General features: G+C 45.4%; 1 protein-coding gene across 1 annotated transcript in view; it reads left to right on the top strand.

The window, feature by feature from the left end:
- LOC126161529 (UDP-glucosyltransferase 2-like) overlaps nucleotides 1–14521 on the top strand; it is a 105568-nt gene that overhangs the window by 66938 nt on the left and 24109 nt on the right. The window contains exon 5 of the mRNA XM_049917449.1: nucleotides 13184–13406. Within this exon, the coding sequence (XP_049773406.1) occupies nucleotides 13184–13406 (223 nt within the window). The remainder of the gene's footprint in view (nucleotides 1–13183; nucleotides 13407–14521) is intronic.

Below are 14521 nucleotides of genomic sequence, written 5' to 3'. Positions count from 1 at the left end.
ATCAAGTGTTAGTGTAAGCATGGTCTCGTGCTGTTCCGAGTGTTCGAGGTCAAAGGTGTCCAGTGTTAGTAGTGCAGTTACGTTTGTGCAGAAAACATCAGGTGGTAATTATCTGTTTGAGGGAAGACTGCTAAACGTGGAGAGGGAGAGGGAAAAATTAATACACTGAAATGGGTACCAATGACCACAATATCCGCATTTGTACTCCTAACACCATGTATGTGTAGAGAAACTTGTATTCATTCCTAAACCTGTCATCCTGACCTCCTCCTTGGGATGCTGGGCTCTTCCTGCCATGAGCCGCTATAAAGTGGGAGTGATGAAGAAGTAACATCTCCTTGAAAAACCTTGGTCTAACTGACCCAACTAGTAGTACCTCGTGAGGGCCTTTATCTAGAAGAAAGAGCTCTCTCAGTTGCAGGTGATACATGGAGGAAGCAGGAAGACAGCAATTGTTCCAGGAATTTCAGGTGATTGATATTGCAACTGTGATACAACTTGCAAACGTGTGAGGAAGACTTTAGCGGATTCATTATTGCGTCGTGGTAGGCACCACCGCATTACCCCTCCATAGTAGAGGTAGTTGTCTGCTAAAAGTTTCGTGATTCCTTCCTGGATAAAATATTCTGGAGGTAAAATAGGTCCTCACACTCAGCGAGCTACAGATAGGTATTCATTCCAGCTGACATCTGATCGTGAGATATTTTAGCAACTAAACTGATGCTTAAAAATATGTCTATTGTTTAATTTCCAGTCTCTGTTGCACGTTTTTATACTATGGCTAATTTCAATATTCCTGGATCATTTTTTCCATCGTATATTTCACAGCCTCAGTTGCGTATTTTTATACACAAATGAAAAAAAAATTAGCATCACCTCGGTTCCGGAACCTGTACTGAAAACTGGAATAAATATCAACATAAACATCATTTACACCCTTTTTAATGCTCATGGAAACCACACATTGCATGTCGTGCCACCATACAGAGAGGCCTTCAGAGCTGGTGGTCGAGATTGCTGCACCTCTAATACCCAGAAGCACGTCCACTTGCATTGATGCATTCCTGTATTCGTCGTGGCTTACTATCCACAAGTTCATCAAGGCGCTGTTGGTCCATATTGTCCCACTCCTCAACGGCGAAGATCCCTCAGAGTAGTTGGTGGGTCAGGTCGTCCATAAACAGCCCTTTTCAATCTATCCCAGGTATGTCAGATAGGGTTCATGTCTGGAGAACATGCTGGTTAGTCGAGCGATGCAGTTATCCTGAAGGAAGTCATTCACAAGATGTGCACGATGGGGGCTTGAATTGTCGTCCATGAAGACGAATGGCTCGCCAATATGTTGCGGATATGGCTGCACTACGGGTCGGAGGATGGTATTCACATATCGTACAGCCGTTACAGCGCCTTCCATGACCACCAGTGGCGTACGTCGGCCCCACATAATGCCACCTGAAAACAGCAAGGGAACCTCCATCTTGCTGCACTCGCTGGGCAGTGTGTCTAAGGCGTTCAGCCTGACCATATTGCCTCCAAACATATCACCGACGATTGTCTGGTTAAAGGCATATGCGACGCTCATCTGTGAAGGGAACGTGATGCCAACCCTGAGCGGTCCATTCGGCATGTTGCTGGGCCCAATTTTACCGCGCTGCATGGTGTCGTGGTTGAAAAGATGAACCTAGGCATGGACGTCGTGAGTGAAGTTGCGTATGATGTGCCTATTGCTCAGTTTGAGTCGTAACAGGATGTCCTGTGGCTGCACGAAAAGCATTATTCAACATGGCGTTGCTGTCAGGGCTCCTCCGAGCCATCATCCGTAGGTAGCGGTCATCTACTGCAGTAGTAGTCCTTGGGTGACCATAGCGAGGCATATCATCGACAGTTCCTGTCTCTCTGTATCTCCTCCATGTCTGAACAACATCGCTTTGGTTCACTCGGAGACGCCTGGACACTTCCCTTGTTGAGAGCCCTTCCTGGCACAAAGTAACAACGCGGTCGCGATCGAACCGCGGTATTGACCGTCTAGGCATGGTTGAACTACAGACAACACGAGCTGTGTACCTCCTTCCTGGTGGAATGACTGGAACTGATCGGCTGTCGGACCCCCTCCGTCTAATAGGCGCTGCTCATGCATGGTTGTTTATATCTTTGGACGGGTTTAGTGACATCTCTGAACAGTCAAAGTTTTGAATGCTTGGCGTATTTTTTGATTTAACTAAGGCATTTCATTGTGTCGATCACAAAATACTGCTCCAGAAGTTGGACAATTACGGAATACGGGGAGTGGCTCACAATTGGTTCACCTCTTACTTTAGCAACAGGCAGCAAAAGATTATTCATAATGTTGATAACAGCTGTGATGTGGGATCTGAGTGGGGTAATGTCACGTGGGGAGTGCCCCAGCGATCAGTGTTGGGGCCGCTCCTGTTCCTTATTTATATGAATGATATGCCCTCTAGTATTACGGGCAGCTCCAAAATATTTATGTCTGCTGATGACACTAGCTTGGTGGTAAAGGATGTTGTGTGCAACATTGCCTCGGTTTCAAATAGTGCTGTACATGACCTCAGTTCATGGCTTATAGAAAATAAACTAATCACAGTAAGACTCAGTTTTTACAGTTTCTAACACACAATTCAACAAACCCTGACGTTTTAATTTTACAGAACGGGCATATGATTAGTGAATCTGAACAGTTCAAATTTCTAGGTTTCCAGATAGATAGTAAGCTGTCGTGGAAAGCCCACGTTCAAGATCTTGTTCAAAGACTTAATACTGCCATTTTTACTATTCGAACGGTATCAAAAGTGAGTGATACTTTGACACGAAAATTAGTCTACTTGGCTTAATTTCATTCGCTTATGTCGTATGGTATTATATTTTGGGGGAACTCTTCCCATTCTACAAGGACATTTTTGGCTCAGAAACGGGCGGGTCGGTCAATAATAGGTGGTTTGAGTTCACGAACCTCTTTTCGACCTCTGCTCACGAGTCTGGGTATTTTGACATTGGCATCTCAATATGTATATTCCTTATTGTCGTTTCTTGTTACCAATATTAGTTTATTTCCAAGAATAAGCAGCTTTCACTCGGTTAATACTCGGCAGAAATCAAACCTGCATTTGGATCGGACTTCCTTAACTCTCGTGCAAAAAGGTGTGCAGTATACTGCTGCATCCATTTTCAATAAGGTGCCACTCGAGTTCACAAATCTTAGCAGTAATCCACGCGCTTTCAGATCGAAACTGAAGAGTTTCCTCATGGGTCACTTCTATTCTGTCGAGGAGTTCCTTGAAAAATTAAGCTGATTCTTATTGTATTGCTGATAGAGTTTACTTAAACTTATGGACTGACTTTTTTCAGGTTCATGAACATTTATTTTTATCTGTTATTACTCTGATGTTGTAATTTCATGTACTCACACGTTCCATGACCTTGGAGATTTGTTCCTCAATTTGGTCCTACGGAACTTGACGTGTAAATAAAATAAAAATAAACGAATTCCTCAAATGGTTCAAATGGCTCTGAGCTCTATGGGACTTAACTCCTGAGGTCATCAGTCATCATTACTTAAACCTAACTAACCTAAGGACATCACGCACATCCATGCCCGAGGCAGAATTCGAACCTGCGACCTTAGTGGTCGTGCGGTTCCAGACTGAAGCGCCTAGAACCGCTCGGCCACACCAGCCGGCAAACGAATTCCTCTCCTGTGCCTATTTCTTCATATCAGAGTAGCGGTTGGCACCATACGTCCTGTCGCCCCAGTAGCTTCCTGATCAGCGTGGCCGAATGCCAACCGAAGGGGTGCGCGTTTGATTCCCGGCCGGGTCGGAGATGTTCTCTGATCGGGGGCTGGGTGTTGTGTTGTCTTCATCACCGTTTCATTATCATCGACGTGAAAGTTCCCTAAATGGCATCACGTAAAACGACTTGCACTGGACGGCGACCAGGCACACGACCCTACGGCCTAAATTATTTACTAGATGTGGTCCAATTTTTCTTTTGGTCTACAGTTTTTATCCTCTGCAGTACCCTCTAGACCCATGGAGGTTGCTCCCTGATATCTTAACACATGTCTTATCATACTGTCACTTCTTGTCGTTGTTTCCCATACGCCCATTTCTTCGCCGATTCTGGGAAGAACCTCCTCATTTCTTACCTTATCAGTCCGCCGCGCGGAGTGGCCGCGCGGTTTTAGGCGCCATGTCGCGGACTGCGTGTCCCCTCCCGCCGTAAGTTCGAGTCCTCCCTCGGGCATGGGTGTGTTTATCGTTATTAGCAACAGTTAGTTAAGTAGTGTGTAAGTCTAGGGACCGATGACCTTAGCAGTTTGGTCCCTTTGAAATTCAGACATCTACAGAGCGGCGCACGAAATGTTACCAATTGTTTCTTTCACAATTTACGACGCACATTAGATATCCCGCTGGGATCTGTACAGTAGTACCAGCAGAGCTTGGAAAAACAAATGAGTCACGAAATGACGTGTAATTCACGATACTGCAGCTAAGAGACTAGTAAGCAGCAATGGCTGACAATGGAAGACTGACGACACAGCAACGATCGGCAATTGTGTTACTTTTTCATGAAACGAAAAGCCTTGTTGTGACTCAGAGGCGTTTTCGACAACAGTTTTACACACGATGGGTCCCTTGCAAGAAGACCATCCACAGGTTGTTCGATAAATTTGTACAGGAAGGAACAGTATTGGAAGCGAAGCGACCTCGGCCTAAGGCTGTTTGTTCGCCGGATAATATTGAAGCGGTACGAGTTGCTGTACAGAGAAGTCCCGGGAAATTGTGTAGTAAGGCAGCAGTGCAACTGGGAATATCCAGACGCTCCGTTCAACGCATTGTTAAAAGTGACCTCCATATGTACACATACAAGATAACGTGCGCACAGAAGCTCATCGAAGCGAAGAACACAAGCAGCAGAGACCACTGTTTACTCAGCGGGTGGAGGATAGGGAAGAAACTCTCAACAACGTTTGGTTTTCAGACGAGTCGCATTTTCATTGAGACGGCGTGGTTAACAAACAAAATGTACGCTTTTGGGGCAATGAAAACCCACAAGTGCTTCATAAACGACAACATTATGCTCCGAGGATTACAGCGTGGGCAGCAATTTCCAGTCACGGACTTATTGGATCCTGTGAAACTGAACTGACTGAACAGCGAGCGTTAGTTGAACATGCTTCGCAATACCTTCATTCCACGGCTTCTTGCTACTGCCTTGCCCTTCAACACGCAGTGGTTCATGCGAGATGGAGCAAGGCCACATACTGCAAACACTCTGTTGGAGTTTTTACACGAGCATTTCGACATGCGGATCATTTCACTCAGGTTTCCAGGTCGCTTGAATGACGGACAACCCCCCCCCCCACCCCCCAATAGTCCAGACCTCAACCCACGTGACATTTTTTCTTTCGGGGTACCTAAAGGAAAAAATTTTCCCGAAACGTCCACGTGATTTAATGGAGCTCAGAAGATTTATTCTTCAAGCTTGCAGTGAAATTACGGAAGACATGTGCCGTAGGGTAATCACTAACTTCAGTGTTCGTTTGAAGGAAGTTAGGAAACGAAACGGACATATTGAGCATGTGCTGAGTTAGAACAAATCTCCATGGACGGCTCTTCATTGTAGTATATGTTCCTTTCAGATTGTGTTGACAATAAAGTTTATATTCAAAAATATTTCATGCGCCACCCTGTATTTGTGCAACACCATACCTCCAACGCTTCGATTCTCCTCTGTTCCGATTTTTAAACTATTTAAGATTCAGTACCATACAGTGTTGTACTTCGAACGAACATTCCCAGAAATTTCTTCCTCAAATGAAGGCCTAAGGTATCGGTAGACTTCTCTTTTCCTGGAGTGCCGTCTTTGCCTGTACTAAACGTGTCGGCCTCGGGTCGTTCGTCACTGGTTGTTTTGTTTCGAGTGTAGTACGATTCCTTAATTTCTTCGACTATTTCGTGACGGCGAATTTTGATAAGTTTCTGGCTACTGTCGTTTGTGCTACATCTCGTTACTTTCGTCTTTTTCCGGTTTACTCTCACTCCATGTTCTGTTCTCATTAGATTGTTCATTCCATTCAACAGATCCTGTAGTCCTGCTTCACTTTCACTGAGGATAGCACTGTCATTAGAGAATCTTATCGTTGGTATCCCTCACCTTGAATTTTAATCCCACTCTTGAACATTTCATTTATTTCTGTCGTTGCTTCTTCGATGTGTAGATTGAACAGTAGGGGCCAAAGACTATAACCACGTCTTACAACCTTCTTAGTCCGAGAACTTCGTTCTTTGTCTTGCAGTCTTACTACACTCCTGGAAACTGAAATAAGAACACCGTGAATTCATTGTCCCAGGAAGGGGAAACTTTATTGACACATTCCTGGGGTCAGATACGTCACATGATCATCCTGACAGAACCACAGGCACATAGACACAGGCAACAGAGCATGCACAATGTCGGCACTAGTACAGTGTATATCCACCTTTCGCAGCAATGCAGGCTGCTATTCTCCCATGGAGACGATCGTAGAGATGCTGGATGTAGTCCTGTGGAACGGCTTGCCATGCCATTTCCACCTGGCGCCTCAGTTGGACCAGCGTTCGTGCTGGACGTGCAGACCGCGTGAGACGACGCTTCATCCAGTCCCAAACATGCTCAATGGGGGACAGATCCGGTGATCTTGCTGGCCAGGGTAGTTGACTTACACCTTCTAGAGCACGTTGGGTGGCACGGGATACATGCGGACGTGCATTGTCCTGTTGGAACAGCAAGTTCCCTTGCCGGTCTAGGAATGGTAGAACGATGGGTTCGATGACGGTTTGGATGTACTGTGCACTATTCAGTGTCCCCTCGACGATCACCAGTGGTGTACGGCCAGTGTAGGAGATCGCTCCCCACACCATGATGCCGGGTGTTGGCCCTGTGTGCCTCGGTCGTATGCAGTCCTGATTGTGGCGCTCACCTGCACGGCGCCAAACACGCATACGACCATCATTGGCACCAAGGCAGAAGCGACTCTCATCGCTGAAGACGACACGTCTCCATTCGTCCCCCCATTCACGCCTGTCGCGACACCACTGGAGGCGGGCTGCACGATGTTGGGGCGTGAGCGGAAGACGGCCTAACGGTGTGCGGGACCGTAGCCCAACTTCATGGAGACGGTTGCGAATGGTCCTCGCCGATACCCCAGGAGCAACAGTGTCCCTAATTTGCTGGGAAGTGGCGGTGCGGTCCCCTACGGCACTGCGTAGGATCCTACGGTCTTGGCGTGCATCCGTGCGTCGCTGCGGTCCGGTCCCAGGTCGACGGGCACGTGCACCTTCCGCCGACCACTGGCGACAACATCGATGTACTGTGGAGACCTCACGCCCCACGTGTTGAGCAATTCGGCGGTACGTCCACCCGGCCTCCCGCATGCCCACTATACGCCCTCGCTCAAAGTCCGTCAACTGCACGTACGGTTCACGTCCACGCTGTCGCGGCATGCTACCAGTGTTAAAGACTGCGATGGAGCTCCGTATGCCACGGCAAACTGGCTGACACTGACGGCGGCGGTGCACAAATGCTGCGCAGCTAGCGCCATTCGACGGCCAACACCGCAGTTCCTGGTGTGTCCGCTGTGCCGTGCGTGTGATCATTGCTTGTACAGCCCTCTCGCAGTGTCCGGAGCAAGTATGGTGGGTCTGACACACCGGTGTCAATGTGTTCTTTTTTCCATTTGCAGGAGTGTATTACCACTTGGTTCTTGCTCACATTGTATATTACCCGTTTTTTTCTACAGCTTACTGCAGTTTTTCTTAGAATTTCGAACATTTTGAATCATTTTAAAATGTCGAGTATTCTTCCTACAACGACAAATCCTATGAGCATATCTAAATATGTTTCCAGTCCGGCTTCTGTTACCAAGAGCGAAGTCAGAACTGCGTCTCTGGTGCCTTTCCCTTTCCTAAATCCAAACTGATCGTCATCTAACGAACCCTAAATTTTCTTTTCGAATCTTTTGTGTATTGTTTTTGTCAACAACTTGGCTGCGTAAGATATTAACTTGACTGTGCAATAGGTTTCGCACCTATCTGCCCCTACTATCTTTAGAATTGTGTGGATGATATTTTTTGGAAAGTCTGATGTCGCCAGGCTCATAGATTCTAAACACCCCGTACCCCTAATCCGCAGCTTGTGATCTAGTGGCTAGCGTTGCTGCCTCTGGCTCACGGGGTCCCGGGTTCGATTCCCGGCTAGGGGACTGGGTGTTTGTATTTTCACCATTTTATCATCATTCATGAAAGTAGCGAGATTGGACTGTGTAAAGACTGGTAATTTGTACGGAGGCTGATAACCGCGCAGTTGAGCGCACCAGAAACCAAACCTCATCATCATCATCCGTACCCTAGAAAAAGAAAGCTACAAGTCTTCATCGATCGACTGTACGGGCCATTGCTGAGAACGACGGTATTCTAACCATCTTCTAAGCCGGCCGGGATGGCCGAGCGGTTCTAGGCGCTACAGTCTGGAACCGCTTGACCGCTACGGTCGCAGGTTTGAATCCTGCTTCGGGCATGGATGTGTGTGATGTCCTTAGGTTAGTTAGGTTTAAGTAGTTCTAAGTTCTAGGGGACTGATGACCTCAGAAGTCTCAGTGCTCAGAGCCATTTGGAACCATCTTCTAAAAAACATGTTGTCGTACACCACTAGCAGAATGTTTTGCGTGTCCATCGTGCACATACGCCGTCTAGAGTCTAGGGTGACTTTCATCTAAGTTGTTGACGATAAAAGTTCGATACATTTCAGCTGTGAGAGTACGTGCGATGTAGTGTGGGCCCATGGTTTCAGCTCCAAGGATTCCGCACCACACATTAAAGGACTAACTACTTTAACAACAAACGTCGCGTATCCGTGTAGGATTTTCTGTGGCTCAGTGACTCATTAATTGCACCATGATCTGTAAACGTTGATTCGTCAGAGAACATTACACTTTTTAAAGCGTCCAGAGTGAGGTTATTCAGTGCTTATTCGCAGGAAGTAACTATCCGATTCTAATTGTTCCCATGTAGCTGCTGTGTCAAAGACAGCTGGTACAGGTGAAAACTGTAACAGTGTACTATTGGCTGCACAGATGTTAACTTGATACTAGTGAGAGAGGCAGTGTCTCGTAAGCTGACGTAAGGATCGTCGTGTACTGTTGCTACGACAGAAACTTCCATATCCTCAGTTCTTGCTAGTCTCCGTCTATTACCGGCGCTCCTTCTCAAACTGCTTGCTCCTTGAAGTCATTGTTCAGAACGTAATGCGTGACAGACCTTTTTCGACCAGAATATCTCACGCCATGATCTATGGCAGAAGCCGAGCGTCAGAGATTTTTCAGCTTACTCATTGGATACGTATGTCATGTTTATTCCACGTCAACATCCGTCGCAGACTGAACCTCGTGTGACGGAGCATTCCGAACTAACTTGTGCAAGGATGTGTAAGGGTGCATTCTACAATTTAACTGGACATGATTCAAACAGTGCATCGTTGAAGCTCGTGCAAATCTTTCTATTTGACGCCACCTCAGAGAATCGATGAAGATGAGAGAAAACGATTGGGGCAGCACAAACACCCAGTCCCCGAGCGCAGAAAATCTCCGACCCAATCGTTTTTTATTATTCTTTTTGTCCGTCTGTTTCCTCGTCGATTTTCTTCTGCAGTTCTGTGCAATCGCCACTTGACATCTCTCAATTCCATCGATGAGAACTTCACTCAGTTTTTTTTATGACGGCCATCCCCTGACCGACCACACTGAGCTGGACCGTGATCTGCCGCCATCTGAAAATAGATAATTATGTACAGCATGTTGCATCGATCTCTAAACGATTCACCAGTTCTAGTTCCCTAACTAAAATTCATACAAATATGATTTAAATATATTTGTACACAGTTGGATTATATACATGAGTTGCATGATAAAAAGCGAAGTTGTATTTAAAAAATTACAACTCGTTGTTGTAACTCCCTGGAATATAAATAAAATATAATCATAATTACGAAGAAAGTGTAACCTTTGTTACGTTTTTCTGTTGTTCTGTACGTACTTAGAAGAAAATTTTTATAGCCAACATCGCGTTCAAAATAATTTTTTTATTGACCAGTTTCAACAGCTAAGACTGGTATCTTCAGATCTTCAAATCTTTTTTTGTGGAAGTCATGCTCTAATGTGCGTTCGTTATTCATGCTATGTTAACATCTTAGTGGAGAGTATACTGTATATTTCCACATAGGTTGGTCAACTTATCACACGTAAAATATACACAGGTAAAGTAATTTTGAACACGCTCTTGGCTAATAAAATTTCTTTAAAGTACATACAAATCGTTCTTTCTCCTATCTCGTTTTACGAAACTTCAGTCAGATTTTCTGTATGTGTCTACTGTGCCACTGCTCTATGTTCCTTGACAATGCCACCGATATAGCCCGCCAGTCCTCTATTCTCGGCACGCTTACGTTGATTAGGAACGTCTGTTAACGACTGCACTAGTATAATCTCAGAGACATTTACACAAATAAGTAATCCAGTTACAATAACTGCAGTTCGAACACTCAAAAGGAATGTAGAACCTACGTATAATTATAGAGCAGCACTTTGTGGGAAAGGTAACTTCCAATAACGGAGACCGCAACTTGACATACAAAAGTCTGGTAGTTTCTCTAGCAAGTCCATATCTACAAAGTTATCTTCCAAGATGACTTCCTTTGGGTCCACTGTATTGGCGGCGATACCGCTGACTAAATATTGCCGTAGCTGGCCTCTTAGGATGGACACCAATAGTGGTCTGACTGTGCCGTGAGCTACTGTGAATTGACTGTAGAGGCTACGCAGAGTTGCTTATGTTATTATGCAAATGAATGCACTCAGTGCTATGTCTGCGTAAGCAGAAGAAACTAACGATCAAAGTCCGAAAACTATTTATTATACTGTTCAATTAACCAAAACAAATTCTCTAAGTATAACACCAACGCAAAATAGAGATCCGTCTTAGAATCACAACTACATACATGAATAATATAGAAAACAACATAAATAATTTCAAACTAGTCTCCGCCAGAGACTTCTCCGATATACCAAGCCTAATCCAGAAATCAGCGAGAAGATACAAGCCGGGCTGCCCGGGCAGCAGCTATCCACGTCTGCTGGCGGTCGATGAACTGCCTATGTGCGCTTTTTTTTTTCTTCTTTATTGGAATTTTTATCACCTTACACAAGGCGGGCTGTCAGCAGCTGAGTACGCCGCTCTTCAGCCTTGAGATTTACAATAAGTACCGAGCACGGGGTCCCGGGTTCGATTCCCGGCGGGGTCAGGGATTTTCACCTGCCTCGAGATGACTGGGTGTTTGTGTTGTCCTCATCATTTCATCATCATCCAGGAAAGTGGCGCAATTGGACTGAGCAAAGATTGGGTAATTGTACGGGCGCTGATAACCACGCTGTTGAGCGCCCCACAAACCAAACATCATCATCATCATACAATAAGTAATAAATAGAGGGGACACAGAGAATACAATCAAAAATGGTGGGCATAACAATGTAGACACCAAAAAACAAAAAAAAAAAAACACGGAGCCGTTCACGCCTGACGAAAAAACATCACTGACACTAGTTGACACGGCGCACAAAACACGGACGACTGCGACGGAACACGTGAACAGTGGAGGCGTGACGACGAAAGAACACTGAACACAAACGAAGGCACACACACGAGACACTGATGGCGATGATCTCCGGCGCGCGAATGTTCACAGAGCGTGTGCGAGTCCCTATGTGCGCCCGAGCGCCGGCCTTTATAGCGCTTCGGTGGATGAGTGCCTCGAAACTATTTTCCATCACGTGGTTTGACGTGTGAAAATAGTTCCGGGATCTGCAGCGACCTCTTCCTTATCTTTATGTAGGCCGGTAGTGGCCCCTGGTGGCCGCTGGTGTCTTTGCAGTGTTGTTGTTGTTGTTGTGGCCGTTCATCATTATTGCCTGTCGGTTGTGTAGTGATTAGTGTGCCTGCGAGCGGGCAATCCGTGGCTGCAGGTTGTCAGTTTGGTTGCTGATAATGTAGGCGCCGTGATGTCTGGTGGAGAAGGCCACAGCACACAGTCCGCGTTATTGGCTGCCGTCAGCCAAGATGACGAGCTGTTTACACGTTGGCTCTCCAAGTAACGTGATGTCACACGGCAGCTGATTGACGTGTGCAGAACGAATGCCAAAGTATTTTCGTAGACAGCCGTCGCTGTCAGCCTTTTCCAACGACCACACCTGTTGATTATGCAACCAGTGACACCACACTGTACAAAGGGATGTTGTCCGGCGGGAGTCTAAATAAATATTCCTTTCACCTGTTACTCGTATTTTGTAAGTTACAGAGAATGGGACACTTTGTATAGGCTCGTGGATGAAATGTATGTAACTGTTCGAACTACACAGATTTTCGAAATGTTGTACTTTATTGCCTTTCCGAAGAAAACAAAAGCAGATAGGTTACTGAGTAAGCAGTCTGATATTTCATACATCGAAAACATTCACGAGGGCACTTTGTGAAGGAATTGAAAACAGGGTGGGGGGTATCGAAAGCAGATTAGAAGGGGATCAGTTAGAACTTGAGAGGACCAGAGGTATTCGAGAAACTATTTTAGTATAACAGTTAATAACGGAGGGCGGTTTATGAAAAACAAGAAAACATACATTGAATTCTTAGAAATGAGGAAGATTTTCCATTCATAGGATGTGATAGAACAGTAATCTCTTTATGAAAACAGACTCAAGTGACTGGCACTGACGTATTCATGCAAGTCGTATTCGTACATTAACCTTAATTGCTATTACAAAAGCAGATATTTTTATTATATACCATCTGTACTTACATGTTTGTTTTATTTCTTCACATAGTCGCCATACAAATTTAAACATTTATCATATGGCGACATGAGCTTCTTTAACGCTTCATTAAATAACGGTGCCTCCAGACGCTTTAGCCAGTTGTTGACAGCATCCTTAATCTGATTGTCGATTGTTAATAGCCAAGCAGGCCTTCATATTGGCAAAAGATAGAAGTAGGTTGATGCAAAATTCGGATAACAGGGAGGATACTGAAAAAAATCTTCCACAAATAAAATCTGGTTTTCACTACGTCCATTGTTGCAGCGCATCCGGGAGTTTATGGACGGGGCAGAACACGGAGTGATCTACTTCAGTCTGGGCTCCAATGTCAAAAGCAGCGCTTTGCCGTGGGAGAAGGCCAAGGCCTTCCTGGATGCCTTCCGGGAGCTGCCACAGCGCGTCCTCTGGAAATGGGAGAATAAATCGCTGCCTGGACAGCCACATAACGTGATGGTCAGCAAGTGGCTGCCGCAGCAGGATGTTCTCGGTAAGCTCTCGACCACCGCATTTCTTCTTTTTCCACATAAAGAATTTATCACGTCTCAGTAAGTACCATGTATTACAGGTAAACAAGTCCCTCTTATGCAATACGAGTATCTGACACCTTCGTGGGGGCTTCTTGAAGTTATGTTAATGGAGCTTATCTCAGGCCGATATGGCTGGTACAGTCTGAAAGATTCCCGTCTAACCTCCTTGCCTAGGGACGCCAGATGAAAGTTGATGTCGTCAAGCCCTGAATGAAAATTGCGCAACGGATAACTGGGGAGGGGAGCTTGAGAGCGCTACCTATAGAGCGTGCCCTTTCTGTACGATACTAGGCAAGGGGCTGGAGGGCTCACACGCTGATGTGTGGGTCCCTGCATTCTATATATTTTATTTACATGAATTCCTTTAACTTGACTTCTTTGTGATTTTTAAGGTATGTTAAAGATTGATGACAACTGATTACCTATTTATTTTAAACATTATTACTCGATGTAACTCTTCAGGCTTTTCCGGCGATCTAATGACATCTTGGGTTGTCGGGTGTTCTGCCGGATATCAGCGTCGTACTTGCACGATATTTCGGTCACGTAGCTCGTGACCTTCATCAGGTCGCACCTGATGAAGGTCACGAGCTACGTGACCGAAATATCGTGCAAGTACGACGCTGATATCCGGCAGAACACCCGACAACCCAAGATGTCATTATCACTCGATTTTACAGCGATTTCAGCAATTGTTCCAGTTTACAGATATTACAATTTTACAACTTAAAGCTCGGGTATATTATATACTAATCTGCACGCACATTTCTACGGGCAAGACGGTATTGCGTTGGCCAAATGTATACCACCAAAGTCTCCCAATATTTTACATAAGACATCCACCATGTGAGGAGGATAACGGGCAAACTGGGGACCAGATACATTAACACAGGGGGTCAAATTTCCGAAATTAAACGAGAACATCATTTCCTTACACAATACACAATACAAAATAAAAGAATTAGTACAAATATTCAAATACTTCTATCCATGCGTGAACATTGAGATAGACGCACAGAGGGCACGTCCGTTCACTTACCCGTCCTCTGTAACACTCCCAGAATATCGCGGGCAC

Source organism: Schistocerca cancellata, chromosome 2 (assembly GCF_023864275.1).
Source record: "Schistocerca cancellata isolate TAMUIC-IGC-003103 chromosome 2, iqSchCanc2.1, whole genome shotgun sequence".
Lineage (NCBI taxonomy): Eukaryota > Metazoa > Arthropoda > Insecta > Orthoptera > Acrididae > Schistocerca > Schistocerca cancellata.
The sequence above is the reverse complement of the archived record's forward strand: the minus strand, read 5'-3'. Positions and strand labels throughout refer to the sequence as shown.